An 18,226-nucleotide genomic window follows, 5' to 3' on the forward strand; every position below is an offset into this window, starting at 1 on the left:
AGAACTCGTATGTCATTTTATTTATGAAATTCCAGTGCTTTTAGCAAACACAGAGTGCAGTAGGCAGGTGGTTTACACTGGCATATGTGGGTAGTGATAGCATAAATATTACTATCATATTTAATGCAGTTTATTTTCTAGAAGTAGCAAACCATACAGTGAAGGAAAGGGAAGTGTTCAACGATGAGACAAAGTCTTGATTCTGCAAGAAGGGACTGAAGAACAAAATATTTCACGTCATATTTCTTTGCTCCACCCCAGTTGGAGCAGAGCAGGTGGCCTATAGTATCACCAAAATCCCAATGGTCCCATGGTATTCAAACTAGGTGAGACAGGCCAGATGAGAAGGGAATCTTTTGCCACCTCAAATTGAACTCCCAGAATCACGCCAGCATAATGAAAATTTGCGTTGTCTTTTGTCTCAAAATTGTTAGATACTTCAGCATTCTTTAGGCAAAATAAATTGCCGGTCGTTCCAGTTTAGACAGTTACACGTCAAAGATTAAGACCTGTGCAACGAATCATTTTCAGATACAACTTTTTCTTTCTATCCTTCTCCCTTTAATTGTCTCTGCCACACAACCCACTTTATGGTTCCTGTATACCTATTACTTCTGCAGGCAGAAGAGCAGTAGCAGCTCTACAGACGTTCAACACAAAGGTAGATAATATGTAACCAACATTATTTTAGCTCCAAATTCAACTGCCTCCAATTCATCTGTAGTCAAATCTGAAACTGATAACTCAGAGATAAAAAAAAAAAAAAATCTCAGCATCTCAAAAACCTGCAGTATCATTTTGGCATATTTTTTCCCCAATTTGCATTTCTAGCAAGAGGTTAGAAATCTAAAACTGAAAAACTAGTGAGTCATAAGGATAGCTTTATTTTTTATTAATAAGGTTTTTTTAATAGACTCATTTTCTATAAAACTATGTTTCAAACATTTTTTAACTATGGAAGGTTTTATTTTGTTTTAGAATGCACTTTTATTTTTGCACAAATAAAACTCATGTCATACACATCTATTCTCTCCTATGATTTGTAGATGTATAGGTTTATTACTCTACCAGTCAAGATTAAGAAAAAAAAACACCTGAAAGCTATTTAAAACTTCTTTAAAATCTTCTCATTTTAATAGACATGGAAAAAAAATCTTCTATCTTCTGCTGAGATTGAACAATACATTTACACTATTTTTAATGCTGAATAGCATTAGCAGTTTGGTCACTGCCTATTGTATGCTAAGCTGGACTATTGTAGTTTTGTTCCCTTCTACAAAAGCTGAAAGAATTAGTTTTGCACTGAACATCTGTATCCAATGAAAAATATATTAGGTGTCAGCTTTCAATTCACTGTATTTTATGTCTCCAAGAGGTGGCATTTCTTTGCTAAAACAGACACTGACATATTTAACAGTTGAAATGCATTGATTCAAATGAGAGCAATGTTCATAGCCTGAGGAAAAAAAAAAAAGGCTCTGTATATTTGTAAGGAAAAAACATTAAACTCCATTAAAAATGGATAACTCCCCCTAAAATTACAAGAAAGCAGTCACAATGTTTTTATAGAATGGTAATAACATTAAAAAAAAAAAAAAAAAAAAAAACCACTATAAGTATGAAAGAAAAAAACAACAGGAGTGTGAAGGCCTTCTCAAAACTTGCAAATATTACTTACCCCTTCTTATGCTGTAGAGGCCAGATGCCCCTTAAAGAAGGTAAACCCTTTTACTTTAATGCCTAGTATTTGGGAAGCATGGGCAGCTAACTATAAAGCCACCCAGACCTGGGGATCCTCATGTAAGCAGATTGGGAATTCTGTGAGAGGGAAACTCAAGAGCCCATACCTAGGGTGTGCATCCATGTGGTTGAGGACATGGGCCTCCAGACAACCAGAACCTTTAGTAAAATGGAGAGGGGCTCAAATCTTAAAAGAAAAATATCCAGGTCTAGTTGGTTCCTCTGGTATATCAACTTGTTCTTTTGCATTCACTTCAGTAACTATAAAGCAAGAACAGCCTCAAAACTAGCTGATGAACTATTTTATAGAAGTGTAGAATCATTTGAGTTGGAAGGAAGCTTTAAAGGTCATCTAGATCACCTCTCCAACTCTTCTTAGATGAACAGGGACATCCACAACTCAATCAGGTGCTCAGAACTTGGTCCAGCCTGACCTTGCATGTCACCAGGGATGGGGCTTCCAACACACCTCTCTGGGCAACTTGTTCCAGTGCTTCACCACACTTATTGTAAGACTTTTTTTTTTTTTTAAAGTAGTTTTAAAGTATTTCCCCTCCTTTCATTTGAAACCCAAAGATTAAGTGTTTCAATGGTAACACCAAACTAATAGTTTATATGCAGAAATCTTTAACTCAGATGAATCTTTGGAATACATCAGTGGAAGGATGAGCATCTACTGATGTACTGAGCCAGTACTGAGCCAGCAATGGAAATATTCCTTTTGACTGCCAGCTCCTGTGGCATTTAAACCCAAGTTAACAAAACATATATACAAGTAGGAGAGATAAAAGCCAACAATTTTATGTAAATTTGAAAAAGTGGATCTTTTTGGACAGAAAGGCTGCTGTGTATCATTGAACAGCAGAGATCAAGAGGAGTAACATTGATCGAACTGACATTACTGTTTACTTTAAATGAAATGTATAAACAGTCTCAAAGACATATTGATACTAAAGAAAATTATCAAGCCTCTCAGCTGAAAAAGAAGCTGATCTAGAAACACTAGAGGTATAGTTATCATAAATGTCTTGATACTCATAGGTATTTCTCATTTACCTGTATTATCCACTGGCTTTAGATGAACACAATGCTGTTAAAAATAAAAGTATGGTTACAAAGTCTTCTTAGCAAGATGCCCAAGATGAAGCAGGTTTTGCTTTAAAGCAGAATCTAAGAAACACAGTTTTCCTTCCTCAGACTTCCTATCTTTCATTCTGCAAGTTTTACACCTCTTAACATCATCATATTCCAAACCTAGCCTGCAACTGAATGTCTCCTACCGTCCTTATTAATTCTCTCCTTTTCTCCAAGTCTACTCCACTTCTGAATCTGAACAAGCAATTTGCATGTGCCTCATGCAACATGCAACTTTTACTTGTCCTCATCCTCAACATTTTGCAGCCTCCAGCCCCTTACCAGTGAGTTTCTTCCTGATGCCCTGAATTTCTGCTAGGAAGAGACCACAGCATTTATATCACAGAGCCCAGTTATCTTGCCACAGTCAAGGAACATCTTACAGATCTACTCTATGTGGTCCCAGATGCTAAACAAAACTGGATGGAATTGTAATCATTTGAATCTGGTAAGTGGGCTCTAGGAACAAGAAAAAAGATAAAATGTATCAGAAGGCACAGAAGAGGGCAAATCCCATTTGCTGTCAAACTGCCATTTTGCCTCTGCTAGAAGATTACTTTGGCCAAATAGTTCTGATCACTACATGAAATTTACTCAAGATGGAACAGAAGGTTACAGTACCTGCAAGAGGATTCTACTGAACTAAATACATACGTTATCTATCCAATTCAGTAGGCATTGGCAGCAAGTGCTGCTGAGGGCTTCATTGGTTCTATACACTATAAAAAGATGATTTAGGAGATGATCATGATTTGCAAGACAATTGATCAAAACATCTTAACTATGTCACAGTAAGGTTCTCTCAACCAACATAGTTCAGCATAGAGAAGTGAGGCTGAGAGTTGCAATATTCACTGTTCCACTCCTCTCACCTGTTGCAATACTGAGATGCCTCACTATGAAAATGATGCTTTACAGCATCATATGGGTCACTTCCATCTGCAATATTTATTTCATCTGCAGCGTTCCTTAATGCAAAGTAAGTTGTTTTCTCCATGGAGAGGAGAAAAAAAAAAAAAAAAAAAAAAAAGAATAAAAGAGAAAAAAAAAGCAAAGAATCATAGAATTATAGAATTGCTCAGGTTGAAAAAAACCTGAAAGATCATCAAGTCCAACTGCAACCTAACCATGCTACCCTAACTCTAACAATCCTCTGCTAAATTGTGTCCCTGAGCACCACATCCAAACAGTTGCAGGTTGCATATCCTATTTGGATACTGTGAAATAAGACTATAAGCAGGTATTTACAACAAGGTAACAGCATGCTATAAATTCAAACAAATTTTATCACACAGCAATATGCTTATGTGTCCCTCCTCTCATGAAAGTTAACCCCAATTATAAAGTAATTAAATCAAATTTAAATTCTGAGGGAATATATAGAATATGTTAATACATTAATTCAGTCACACTTAATTTATTTTGACTGAATTTTAACTTAATTCACTTGAATTACAGCGTCTACATAGGAATTCAAAGCACTTTAACAAATCACTATAATTTCAGTTCTCCACAACAAGCTGAGAAAATAACAACTTGCATGTGAGAAGGTGCTGGGGAATGCATTATGCAAATGAGCTGTGCATGTTGCTTAATTAAAAGAAGGCTGTGCCCATTTACTTATGCAGTGAAGAGTTTGGTGTCCATATGAAAAATCAGATTTTTAATTACAGTTGGCATTTCAAAACCTCCTGCTGGTTGCTACTTTCTAAAAAAGTGACCTCATTCCTAAACCCATCACTGGAAGAACTCTGTTAGGAACTGCAAACAAGCTTCTGTTTGTTTTAGTGGGCCTCACTACAACTTCATTGTTTAAACAATTTAAACAATATATTAAATCCTTAACAGAATGGGCTGCCTCTGATTCAAAAAGCCACCTTTTGGATTGCCATCTTGTGGCAATCACAGCAAAAAGGCAGGATTCTGCATTTCCATCTGGCTTCGCTTGAACAATATTTTGAATTTGTTAATTTAAATGGAAGTACCACACAACAATATAATTTAAGGTGCCAGTTTTAAAACTTTAAATTCAGAACTATTCCAATAATAATATTACCTATCTGAAAATATTGTGGTATAAGTGCATTTTTCTATGTTTATCGTAGCTTAACAGTATTTTCCTTTATCTTAAAAAAAAACCAAAAACTACAGTATTGTAGAACATGCAAAGAAAAGGCGTGATATCATTGTATGTCACTGATTATGTTCAATTGCAACAACAGGCAACATAAAACACTACCAAAGCAGATTTCCAGAAGAAAAAAAATCCCAGTTTTATAAATGCTCTTCCATGTTTGCCTCCAGAAGTATCATGTGAATGTCAACTTGTCTAAAAGGTGTTTCTCATCTTTGATTAAAAAGAGCAACTGCTGATGCATTTCTCTCCAGATGAGGATTTTACAAAATTTACATCTACCAAGAAATACATGATTTATGTGAATTGCCATCAGCAATTTGTTTCTGCTTCATGCATCAGGAGGTACAACCACAACCAGAAAATCTCCAGGTCCCAGCTGCAACTCCTGGGTCAGACCCTTCTACACACAAACTTCTGCAGGTCTTCACATGCATTGCATTGAACAGCAATTATCCACAACTAGACTGCTTGGTCAGTGAAAAACTATTTAATGGGTTCATTGATTCAAGGTATTCAATGCACTCAGTGTCTGTGGAAGGTCTCCCCATAAAAAGTAAGATGTATCTGATGGCAGTAAGTAGCAACATTCAGCTTAATTATATTAGCACATAAAACCCATGTGAAAATCAATTTAAAAGAAATTTTGAGGAAAAACAAATTTGAGGAGAACACAAGTAATAAAATTGAACTTACAGAATCACTCTGTAGCCTAACTGTTCATATTTCTGACTTGTTAAAAGTTGTTCTAGGTGGAATTAGCTAGCTAATCCTAACTATCTTTATTTTTGAAGCACAACAAAGTTTGAAGATTTTCATTCTCAACTGACAGTGAGTGGAATTCTCATGCTGTCCAGTGATTGTATTTCTCATATCTTACCCAGTAAGTTTGTGAGCCACAGGGCCAAATCCTCTTTCATCGGCAACAAGTTGGCCTCGTGTCTGCTGGCAAGCCACTGACTGTATTGGTGCATATCAGAGAGGCCAGGCCCACGTGCTTTTGGGCTCAGAGCAGTGCACATTGCTTATCCACTGGTTGTACCTGTTTCAGTACTTTTTGAAAAAGAAAAAAGAAACAAAGACGTAAATCAATATAGCAAATAAAATTTACAGATCCTCCTTCTTAACATGGTAATAGACAACAGCTTTAACTATGATTCTGAGAAATCAGAGAAAGAAATGTGGATCTAATACATGAACATAGCATCTATGACTGAGATATTAATGGCTCACTTCAAGTGCTTAAATCACATAGATAAATGTCTATCTCATCCCTACTCACCCAGCTACATGTTATCAACCCATAACCAAATATTCTACAAAGAATGATTAAAATCCAAAAGAAAGCAAACATTTCACAGAACACTAGCAACTCACTACAGTGCCTGATCCAAGATCCATTCAAAATAAATTGAAAGTTTCAGCCATTTTTGGATCAGGCCCAAGAAAAACATGTGAACAACTAAGTTACACTACTGCACAGACTTGCTAACAAATAGCAAATGTAGTTACCAAGTAGAATCCCTGTAATCTGCAGCTTTAGAATAATTAAAGAAAAATGCAAGATGTATATAACGAATAATATTACTCCTTCAGAAAGCAGCACGACAGCCCAGGCTGATCACTCATCACACTTCCATCTTTTATCCTCTGCTTTGTGGCAATTTATGGAAACGCAGACTTCAGGTAAGGCAATACGTCATGTGTTAAATATTAGTTAAGTGTTCAACTCCTGGAGCAGCCAGAGATGTTAGGCCCACTGGACTTATATTCCCATTCCTGAAGGACTAATTCTCCCCTCTGTGGCACAAGTGTGCTAAGGAAAGAGGCTATGTTTTACTGAAAAGAAAATCAGACCTAAACTCTATCACTTACAGCAGTGAGCTGGGTTACTTTATTGCTTGGTAGAGTGTAGCCTACTGAGAGCTCTGTCACCCCAACCTTGCCTTGTGCATGTGGAATTGAAGAAATTATTAATGAGGTAGGGGTAAAAGTCTTAAGGAATTGTACTTGACCTATTTTTCCAACTGTTCCATGCTATCTGTGGTTACATATGGCAGCTGACTTCAGCTTACTAATCATTGCAAATACTGTTCCTTTCACTCAGTTGAGTAAGAGAGGAAGGGAAGGAATGGGACATTTGTTATACTATACCACTGAAACCTGGAACAAAAAGAGTAAATAAATAAGTAAATCCTTTGCCAAAAGGAAATGCTTACTGAATATAAAAAGCAATTGTCATAAACCTGCACTGCAAACTACAATTCCAAATACATGAAAAGCTAGTTGGGATATTTAATATTTATATTACAATTGTGCAGCATTTACTAAACCATAGCATGGGTAAATAATTTCCTTTTTCCTCAAAAATATCTACTTGAGAGCACCAGACTCCCTACCCCAGTTCTGAAATGGTAGTTGCCTTTGAAGTAGGTAGACACAGCTTTCACTATAAATATATCAGACAGTTTTTTCAGTCAATGTGGGGTCAATAAAATCAGTAAATATCCTCAATTGTCACAGTTCCTTTGGAAGCAAAGGAATTTAAGATAGACTAAAATATGTAAGTGAGGTACAGCTCTGTTCTTCAAACAGACTTTTAAAAAACTTCAGCTTGGATCAATGTTTTTCTGGTTGGTTACATCCAAGTTGTACCTATTCATTTTGTTCAAGGGAAGAGAAAAAAGAATTATGCTGTTGACTCCAAAAAGCCCTCAAGTGTGTCACTCACAAAATGGACTCCTTCTAACTATGAGATCCTAACAACTTAAGAGTTACCACAACAACATATTAAAGTTGTTCTAGGTCTTCAGAACAATTCATTTAACTCACTGCTTCACTTTGAACAGTCATAAACACAATCAAGATGGATAACTAATTCCATCTTATCATCAAAGATCACATGGGGAGAAAAAAAAAAAACAGTTAAAAATTCCATGCTTGCTTTCCAGAAAAAAAAAAAGTCCTTATAGTAACTTTCTCGTGTGATTCCTGGAGTCTATCCACTCTACTGAGAGGCAAAGTTAAATCTTTTGAATCACCTTGAAAACTCTATGACCTTCATTTATCAACATTCACTTCATACGCAACACACAAATAAAGCAAAGAGGGAAAAACTTCCTGAAACACTGAGCCATGTAGATACCAATAAACTGGAAAACTGATGCAAGAGAAAAATCCTGCTATTTGTTTCTTTTGATAAACACCCTAAAAAAAAAAAAAAGAAAAGAAAAAAGCAAGATTGTTTTAAGAAGAAATATCTAGACAATGTACCTCTTCAATGAAAGTATTTTCAAGTTTCTTACAGGCTTTGAGGAGAAGGTTGGAGTAGATGATCCCCGGAGATTCCTTCCAACCTGAATTGTTATTTTACATTTCAGGGATGCACACAAACATTTTCATCATGGGACCCTAAAGGGATCTCTGCTTTCACAGGAGGTTATCACAGGGTGCACAACTGAGCTGGGATTGTTAACAGGTATTCCAGGAAGACAACGTTCTGTTCAGGAAAGGTGCACCAGCCCCTCTGTCTCTAACAGCTTATATATGGAATTTGGAGTTAATGCTGACAGACAGCCAGATACTGTATAGGTTGTTGTCACCAGGAAGGCTGGAGTAATCCTGAAAATTGCCTTTTTTGCTGTTGGTTGTTTCATAGCTAGAGAAAAGAGAGAGAAGGCTTCTGGACCATCTACAGGAAAACAACTTAGGTCTCCCTGTCAGTCTGTGAAATGAGCACTACAGTATGTCTACATTTCAAACTAATCTCTGTGACCAGAACAGAGACTTTAGGTATTTGAGACATTACTTCAGCTCTAAAATGAAGGGCTATCCTTAAATACGCATCATAATCGTAGAATCATAGAATCACTCAGGTTGGAAAAGACCTTAAAGATCATCAAGTCCAACCACAACCTAACCATACTTCCCTAACTAACAAGCCTCCGCTAAATCATGTCCCTGAGCACCACATCCAAATGGTTTTTAAACACATCCAGGGAAGTTGATTCAACCACCTCCATGGGGAGCCTATTCCAGTGCTTAAAATTCTTTCTGTAAAGAAATGTTTCCTGATATCCAACCTAAACTTACCCTGGTGCAACATAAGGCCATTTCCCCTCGTCCTGTCACCAGTGAGAAAAGACCAACCCCGTTCTCCCTGTAAGCACCTTTAGGATATTGGAAGAGAGCAATAAGGTCTGTCCTCAGCCTCCTTTTCCCCAGCCCCAGTTCCCTCAGTCTCTCCTCATAAGGCATATTCTCCAAGCCCTTCACAAGCCTTGATGCTCTTCTTTGGACCTGCTCCAGCACCTCCATGTCATTTCTGTACTGAGGTGCCCAAAGCTGAACACAGTACTTGAGGTGAGGCCTCACTAATGCCGTGTACAGGGGCAGGATGACTTCCCTAGTCCTGCTCATCACACCATTCCTGATACAAGCCAGGATGCCATTGGCCTTCTTGGCCACCTGGGCACACTGCTGGCTCATATTCAGCTGACTGTCCATCAGTACACCAAGGTCCCTTTCCATCAGGCAGCTTTCCAGTCACTCTTCCCCAAGCCTGGGGAAGGATTGCCTGGGGTTGTTGTGACCAAAATGCAGGACCTCACACATGGCCTTATTGAAACGCATACAGTTAACCTTGGCCCATTGATCCAGTCTATCCAGGTCCCTCTGTGGTGCCCTTTTCCCCTCAGGCAGCACAACGCTCCCTCCCACCTTGGTGTCATCTGCAGACTTACTGTGGGTGCACTCAATCCGCTCATCAATATCATTAATAAAGATGTTAAATAGAAGCAGCCCCAGTACTGGGCCCTGGGGACACTGCTCGTGACTGACTGCCAACTGGATTTAATTCCATTGACCACAACTCTTCAGGCCCAGCCATCCATCCAGCGTTTCACCCAGTGGAGCGTACGCCCATCCAAACCATGGGCAGCCAACTTCTCCACGAGGATGTTGTGGGGGACTGTATCAAAGGCTTTACTGAAGTCCAGGTAGACCACATTGACCCCTATGCGGGTCACCTTGTCATAGAATGAAATCAGGTTTGTCAAACAGGATCTTCCATTCGTAAACCCACGCTGACTGGGCCTGATCCCCTGGTTGATCTTTAACCAATCCATGATGGCTCCCAAGATTATCTGTTCCATAACCTTCCCTGGCACCGAGGTGAGACTGATAGGTCTGTAGCTACCAAGATCATCTTTCTGGCCCTTTTTGAAGATGGATGTCACATTTGCCAGCCTCAAATAATGGCCTACCTCTTGTTTCACAAAAAAGCAGTCAGGCTGCGTGAAGTTCAAGAAATCTCTGAGTCTCACTGCAGAAAGAAAAGTGGGAGAAACAAGAGCTCTGACTGAAGCATGCAGAGGTGCTGGAGTTCAGCAGTTCCTTGGCTAATAAGAGCTGAGATCCTGGCCAGGACAATGATTCTCAGAGTAAGAAAGGAAGGAAAGAAGAAGAAAGACAAACTGAGGGGACAAAAACAGCTGTAAACTGAGAACGACTGTCATCTCTTTACTGGAATTGGAATAGCAGTCTTGAAACAGTAGTCCCGAATTAACAATATTTTATTACTGAAAATTACTGAAATGGTGTGGGTTACTTTGTGGAGCTGACATACAAAGTGAGGACAGCAGAATGAGAAAGTTAATATTGATGATGACTCTTCACTAAGAGCCCTGAATCACAGATGAACTAATACACAATCCAACTTGATCTCTTTGCAAGCTTAATTTCATTTCTGTTCCTTCTTTATCCCCCTTCTTCTCTGAGAACAACCCTTAAACTTGCTAAAACTCCTTCCTGTTAGAATCAGCACAACAAATTCAGCCTTTGAGAAATAAAGCATAACTTGTTTCCTGCCACAAATTCTATTGGAGATAGCATGTTAGAGACCAAATTACATATGCATATCAGAAACTGTCAAACTCTTAAATATTCTCCATGCAAACGCTGGCTGCTAAGTGAACTCTTAAGTTTAGCTTAAGTCACCACCATATTTCAGTGAAGAAGTACCTACTAATCAGCTTAGAGAAGAAATAAAAGCTCTGCAGAGATCTTATAGTAGCCTTCGAGGGGGCTTACAAGAAAGGTGGGGAGTGTAACAAGAGGACAAGGAGTCATGGCTTTCAACTAAGAGAACAGATTTAGTTTCAACATTAGGAAAGGATTATTTACCTAGAAGGTGATGAGGCCTTGGCATAGGTTGTTAAGAGAAGCTGTGGATTCCCCGTTCCTGAAGGTGTTCAAGACCAGACTAGATGGGGCTTTGGGCAGTGAAAACTAGCAAAGTGCTCCTGCTCATAGCAGAGGAGGTGTAACTGGATGATCTTCAAGATCCCTTCCAACCCAAACTATTTTATTCATCTACACCATCATCTCACCTCCTTCCATCACCTTAATATATTTACTTTTTCGTGAGCTGGAGAGAATTTTACTGACAATTTAGCACTGAGAAATTTGGTAAGAGAAAACAACTATCCTGCTACAGAGACAGACAGCAGTGTTCAAGGATATACCAACACAGCTGAGGAGGCAATTCTCTTTGGCTCCAACAACCATTTCATCCTTTTCTCTTGGCAGCCACAAGGTATGAACAAAACAGCCAGAAAAATTCTGTTTTTCCTAAACTCGCTACTTTCTAATAGTATCATCAACTCATTACATATGCAGCTTTTTAAAATTAGTCGACACAAACAACAAACTTCTCATTTTATAGAATGCTACACCCTTCTATAAACTGCTGAAGCTGACATGAGGTATACGTAAGTATTTTTCAAACTTACCTCTATGTTTTTCTCCTCAACAAGCTATTTCTTTCCCCTACTATTCTGAAGACAGACTGGGAGAGGTCTTCAGCTACTTTTCATTGTTTTGTTCCAGATTATATTTTCCTCTTCCCCTGCTTTCTGTCAATAAGAGGAAGACATCTCAAATTCTCAGACTTATTGTCTAGCTGAAGAATTCCATGTGGGATAGTTTACAGTACACACAGAGACTTGCGACAGATTCAATGCACTAAAAGATTATATTACTCTCTGCTTACTTCTATCAAACAGTGAAGTTTTTATTTGGGTTTACAGTGGCACATTTAGTTTTGTGTTTATTGTAGCTCGCTGCTTGTATTTTGCCAGCAGTGTAACTTACACTGTCTGCTGTTATTGATCATCAGGTCAAAGCAATCAAACAAGTAATCTTCTGTTATTCCACGGGCTTTTGGAGGGGCTAACCGGAACAACAAAAGGATCCAACAATGATACCCTCTGTACTTAAAACACACAGGAGTCAAGGATCGCTTAATCTGCAAAGTAAGACTGGTTGTACAAATAAGTGCTCACAGTTGCATGCCCTTGGATTCAATTCCATTTCCTATTCCAACAGCCTTCCTTTCCTTGTAAGATTTTGGTAACGCTATTTTTCAACAAAGACAGAGCATTATTACAGAATTGTAGGGCTGGAAGGGACCTATAGAGATCATTGAGTCCTGCAAAGCAGTCTCCCTAACAGCAGGCTGCACAGGTAGGAGTCCAGGCAGGTCTTGAATACCTCCAGAGAAGGAGAATCTGCATTATCATGATGAAAACGTTAATTTTACTCTATGTAATACAAGTTTGTACATGAGTGTGCATCAATGCACATATATATGTATATACACACACACAGAAAACACACATGCTCCATCCTGTGAATTAACCAGGCAATTCAGTAACATTTTACTCCAAACCATCAATCTAGCATGCATGTATAATGGCTTATGCTGAGTACTTGCTGACTATGCAGTGCTCTATTACACAAATGCCATTGCTGCTTCAACCTTGTTCCTAATCATAATATGTGCCCTTAGATCTCAATAAACAAAAGGAGGATTGAACCATTTCTTTTAACTTGCATCATGATACAGTTCTTCCAGATCAGGGACAAAGCCTTGTTAAGTAATTTTCTCTCTATGATTTAAGACTTAGCATATAAGTTAAATAACTAGTGAAACAAGATTTTTTCTTCCAATTCAGTTAGAATAAGGTGATAAAAGTGTTTATGAAATGGAAAAATCATAAAGCCAATACAGCACTATGTTTAGAAATCAGTCAAATCATCTCTGATGCCAAGATCCTGTATGACATTCCCATACCATAGCAGCATGATTTTATGAGAGACTCACTGCTTGCCTGTGTAGCAGAGTCCTGCTTTGGCCCAACATGGGTGCTGCTGCTTATCAGCAAGGTAACTGACTGACTGCCAAAGCAGAGCTATCTAGGGCTGAAAATCTGCATGTATGCCAATTCAGTGGCCTAATTGCTCTACAAAGCTTAAACAGAAGATGGCATAGCTCTGCTTTGGAGCTTGGGTTCAAAGACTATTTCAAAAATCTGCACAGAAGTAAATACTTAGGCTTTAAGTTTGTGAAATGAGGTTTTCCCTCATATGACAAGGGGAAGTGTGTTAGCTACCCAGTTATAGAAGCAAAAAATATGCAGACAACTGTGCAATAGCTTTATTGGCACTGGTAGAAAGAGCAGACAGCAACTTAGACAAGAGCAGCAATAGTTTTCTCTGAAGCAACTGTAACTTGAACACTAGACTGCACATTGGCTTTGACAGAGGGGTATCGGCTATAACTGCAGACAATCTCCTGCTGTCTTAGAGAGAAGGTAATGCTATTGGAAAGCAGCCATCCTGGAAAGAGAGGAGACAGAGGATCAAAAGCCAGAACAGAGCTCATGAGTATCTGGCAAGGGTTTCTGCTGGATCTCCCTGCTAGCTCTAATCACCTCAAGCAGATGGAAAAGAACAGAAATTTGAAACTTTACTGGAGTTTAAGTGGACTGTGTGAAGCATTTGCTTACTGTAAGCTGGGTGCAAAAGGAGCTTAAATAAGACCCAACATTCATAAATAGATCTGTAGCAACAAAACACACATCTGCATGACCAGAAATGAGGCTGCCCACATTGCAGTCGGCACTTACATGTAATCAAGTGCTACTTTCATACACTTAGCAAGTCGAAGCATCAACACTGTTGAAAACTGATTCTAGTTTTCATACCTTGTTGCTAACATATTTTTCAGATTTGGAGAGAATAAGTTAAGTTTGCAGACTGAAAACTGCTCTTTGTTTTTTCCATATTCTCAATTACATACATATGCACGGGTGCACACACTTAGAGGCAAAAATAATAGGGGGGAAAAAAATAACATATAGGGATGTCTTCTTTTGAGAGCCAAATGCATAACTAACAACTCCTGTAATTGATTTTTGGGATGTCGGGACACTTCCCAATGGTGAGATCTGCTAGACAGAGGAATAACTTCCCTAAGTGGAATCATGAAAGTTACCCTACTTGAGATACCTAAGAGAAACTAAAAGAAGCAGTAGGAAAACAACCAGAACCCAGTTACTCACTGGTAGATTGACTCAACCAACCTTTATTACTGGCAACTTTCAGTTTACTACAGAACAAAAGTCACCTTTTCTTTAGGTTCTTTATACGTAAAAGCAAACTCAATCACTCTTAAAGCTATGATTCTGCCTCCACATCTCAAAGCTCTTATTGAAGAGCTACTGAACAACAGATCATTCTTGTCTGCATTACCTTAGATATGTATATTTATTATCTTACTTTCTTGCCACCATAAACAAGAAGATAAAACGTAAGCTCACAGATACAGCAAGTGTATTTCTGAAGGGAAGTTCAATTTTTCTAGTTATTTTATTATCCTTATAAACTAGGCCACAACCAATTTAGCCCAAGGTTCCTGGAGCTTTCCCAGCTCAACTTGGAGCACACTGTACATGCTGGGAGGGGCACTGGAGGGGAACCACCATCTGAAACTCATTAATCAATTAGAATTGTTGAGGGTTTACATCAAAATGTGATCTGCGCTGATAAAGTAAACTTTAATCACAAGAAACCTTTGTCCTTTACGTTTTGAATATACTTGCTACAAGTGTGCGCAGTGCTCAGAGCAGAGGATACAGAATCTGGCAAAAAGAGCACACTGATACTTTAGACCTGTAAGGCCCTTGGTCTGAAGCCAGACCAGAACAAAGTTAACCACACAAAAATCTGAGCTAATCATTGAAAGCCTGGATGTTTCTAGGACTATGCCTAATAGAAATAACTCCATTGCCTTGATAATGTCTTCTCTTCCAAAAAGAAAGCAATGAGTCTTTCTCACATAGACCAAAACAAATCCTTAGGAATATTCTAGATGTACTTGCTCATAAAATTACAACTTCCAGAAACTGAGCCTTTTCCTATCACAGTCCAAAAACTTTCTAGTTGATTTGCCTGGCTCTCATTGCGTGCTTTTCTGCTTAACTAAGAAAAAAAAAAAAAAAGTCATTAAAAGTTAGTAGAAAAGAAGTTTCCATTCCACCAAAGGGAGAGGGAAATATACACACACCTGTCACATCGCATCTGACAAGGAGTAGGAAGGTGTCTCTTGCTGCAAGCACATTAGGCAGGCGGCATTACAAATTGACTAGCTATCATCAGTTTTGTATTTAATTATAAAATTTCTGTTCTGAAAACAGCAAAAAGCTTTAATAGAGAGGTTTCAAGCAGAGTCAAGAAGGTACTTCAGATTTTAAGTGAAATAAGACTGTGGGCTAAAAGGAAAAATAAAGTGATCAAATGAGATAGTAGCCTGGAGTCAGTATGGACTGCAAGCATGGGGCTGACCCTTCTCACTTCTCCTTTCTCTGGGTTCAGGGTGGCTGTGGTTCCAACCAGGGTACCACAGTATAACGCCAATCAGATGTTCTGTTCATAGAATCATAGAATTGTAAGGTTGGAAACGACCTGCAAAATCATTTAGTCCAACCATCCTCCCATCACCATTGCTACCACAAGCACTAAACCATATCTTGCAGCTCCTCATCCAGGTGCCTCTTGAGAACTGCCAGGGATGGTGACTCCACCACCTCCCTGTGCAGCCATTCCAGTGCCTGTATATTGAACCATACAACGTGAATTTAGGAATGTCAGCTAATTTCCTATTAAATCACAATCCACATCACAAAACCACGACGCTTGGCACAGCATCTACTTTGCAGCAAAGAAACCATTTGAGACCTAATACACATGGAAACTGAAGAGAACCTGGTTGGTTTTAATTTCAAAGTACTGCCAGAACAGTGCTAAAGCTGCAGTAAGGTCCCTGCTAAGCATCCTTGCTGGCGCTCTGGAAGGCAAAGCTGACGCACACCTCTGCAACAGCAAGCCGAGAAGAGGGAGAAGCAAAGAAGAGAGGATGCTAAGACAGATGTTTAGAAACAAAGTCTTCCCCAAGGGCTTCCCGAGAGCTGAATCCGGAGCCTGGGGGAGTAAGCGAGCACCTGGGCGGCCGCTGCTGCCGTCCGAGCCGCCTCCGCCCCACACTTGCCTTTACCACGCGCGCCGCGATCCCTCCGACCTCGTCCTCCTGCCCCCGCCTCACCCAGGGCTCCGCCGAACGGCTTCGCAGCCGTGCCGGGAGGGATGGGAGAGATGTCCGGAGCCCGAGAAACTACCCCTCTCCGCCCCGCGTTCACCTTCCGCCGAGCCCGTCTGCGCTGTCCTCGGGGCCTCTCCGCCACACGGCTGAGCTAATAGCTTTGCCATAAGTGCCGTGAGCGCGGCTCCCGGCTCTGCCCCTCGGGGGCAGGACCAAGAACGGCCGTCGCGGCCCCTCCGCGGGATGCTCGGGATCGGCCCACCAGCGAGCTCCAACCCAGCCAGCTGTCCTCGGCCGAGCCCCCTCCGCCGGCCCTCCCGCACCCCCACGCACGCTCTCACACCGCCTCCGCACTGCTTTCAACCTCTGGACGCACAGAGAAAAAAAAAAAGAGAGAGAGAGAGAAAGAACGAAGGAAAGAAAGCAAAGCCCTCTGCCCTGCTACGCGGGAACAGAAACAAAAAGCAGCGGCTCCGTGCTGCTGAACGCAGCTCACCTTCCCGCTGCCGGCCCCTTTTTTTCTTTCAACTTGAAGGCATGCGGCGGAACGCCCTCAATTTAAAGGAGCCCGGGCCGCTGGCTCCTCCGTGGGGCCGCCAGCAAGCCCCGCCGAGGCGCGCAGGCTTCCCCCACCGCCCGCACAGCAGCCCCCCCCCCCCCCCCCCCGCCGCTCGCCGCTAATCCTGCCGGCAGCAGCCGCCGCGCCCCCGACCCAAGCAGCCCGGCAGCAGCCGCTCCTCGTACTTCTGGCCGCTCCGCTCGTTGCTCTCTTTGGAAAAGACTTTTATTTATTTTTTTCAGCCTCTTCCCCCACGCAACCCCGTTTCCTATATTTCAGCGGTCCGCATAGACTGAACGGAAGTTAAGCGCTTACTTTTTTTTTTTTTTTTTTTTTTTTTTCCAGGAGGCAAATGCAGTTGACACTGATTTACCCTTGAAATGCTGCGATATTGTGTTACAGTTCTTGGCAGCAAGTTAGTGCTTAGGTCCATTTCTCTTTCATTATTGCTGCTCGCTTTCCAAGACTGGAGAAGAGAAAGGAAAAATCATACCTAAGCTTTAATTCATTTTCTTTAATTCAAATAGTTGTTGCTGAGACTTCTGGGTACTTAAGGGCATCTGTCTGATCATCACTTATCAATCCTTCTTTTTTTTCCTCTGACTATAGGAATATCATTTCAACTTCACATCTTGGGATGTGCTTCATTCCATGTGTCTCCACAACCAGTTCATGCCACCTTGCAGCCTACTTTGCATAAATTCTACGTGCTACTCCTGAATTAATCTTTCTTATGTTACATTTTATAAGAGTGATGGATAGAGGTTTTACTTGCTCTCATATGGTTGGGCTTCCTTTGCCAAGCTGAATCTCAGCTAACTCCTAGAACACCTTTAGTTCAGTCGTTATTTCATTCTCACCTTATTTCATTTTCATGACATTTCAGCATTGTGTTCAGTGTCAGAGATTACATTCCCCAAATGTTGTTTATTCATTTATTCCCTATGCAGGGAAGCCCCTTTTGTGAATTCAGTAGTGGGAAACAGATGTTCAGACTTCTGCTTATCTCAACACATGGATGTAGATTAGCTTGTTGAGTTTCCTAATGGTATCATGCTATCACTTTCCATCAGATTGCTCCAGTTGAACAGCACACTTATTTTCTCTTGCAATCTATATTCAATTAATTAAATTCTTCTAGCCAAAGCACATATATATAATTATACTGAAAGACTTGTCTTAACCTGATTGCTGAAAAGCACATCAAGCTGACCCCTAT

At 40.2% G+C, this 18,226-nt stretch overlaps 1 protein-coding gene across 5 annotated transcripts in view; it reads right to left on the minus strand.

The window, feature by feature from the left end:
* Positions 1-17,274, minus strand: part of GAS2 (growth arrest specific 2) — an 86,059-nt gene extending 68,785 nt beyond the window's left edge. Inside the window, exons 1-2 of one of the 5 annotated variants that reach the window (XM_090140186.1) lie at positions 17,193-17,274; positions 5,889-6,061 (exon numbers count right to left, since the gene is read on the minus strand). In XM_090140186.1, the coding sequence (XP_089996312.1) occupies positions 5,889-6,030 (142 nt within the window). In that variant the 5' untranslated portion in view covers positions 6,031-6,061; positions 17,193-17,274. The other 4 variants (XM_031607323.2, XM_031607322.2, XM_090140185.1 and 1 more) reach the window with 4 other exon arrangements.
* Between the last annotated feature and the right edge of the window lie 952 nt (positions 17,275-18,226).

This window comes from Phasianus colchicus, chromosome 5 (genome assembly GCF_987193195.1).
Source record: "Phasianus colchicus chromosome 5, bPhaCol1.hap1.1, whole genome shotgun sequence".
Classification (NCBI taxonomy): domain Eukaryota; kingdom Metazoa; phylum Chordata; class Aves; order Galliformes; family Phasianidae; genus Phasianus; species Phasianus colchicus.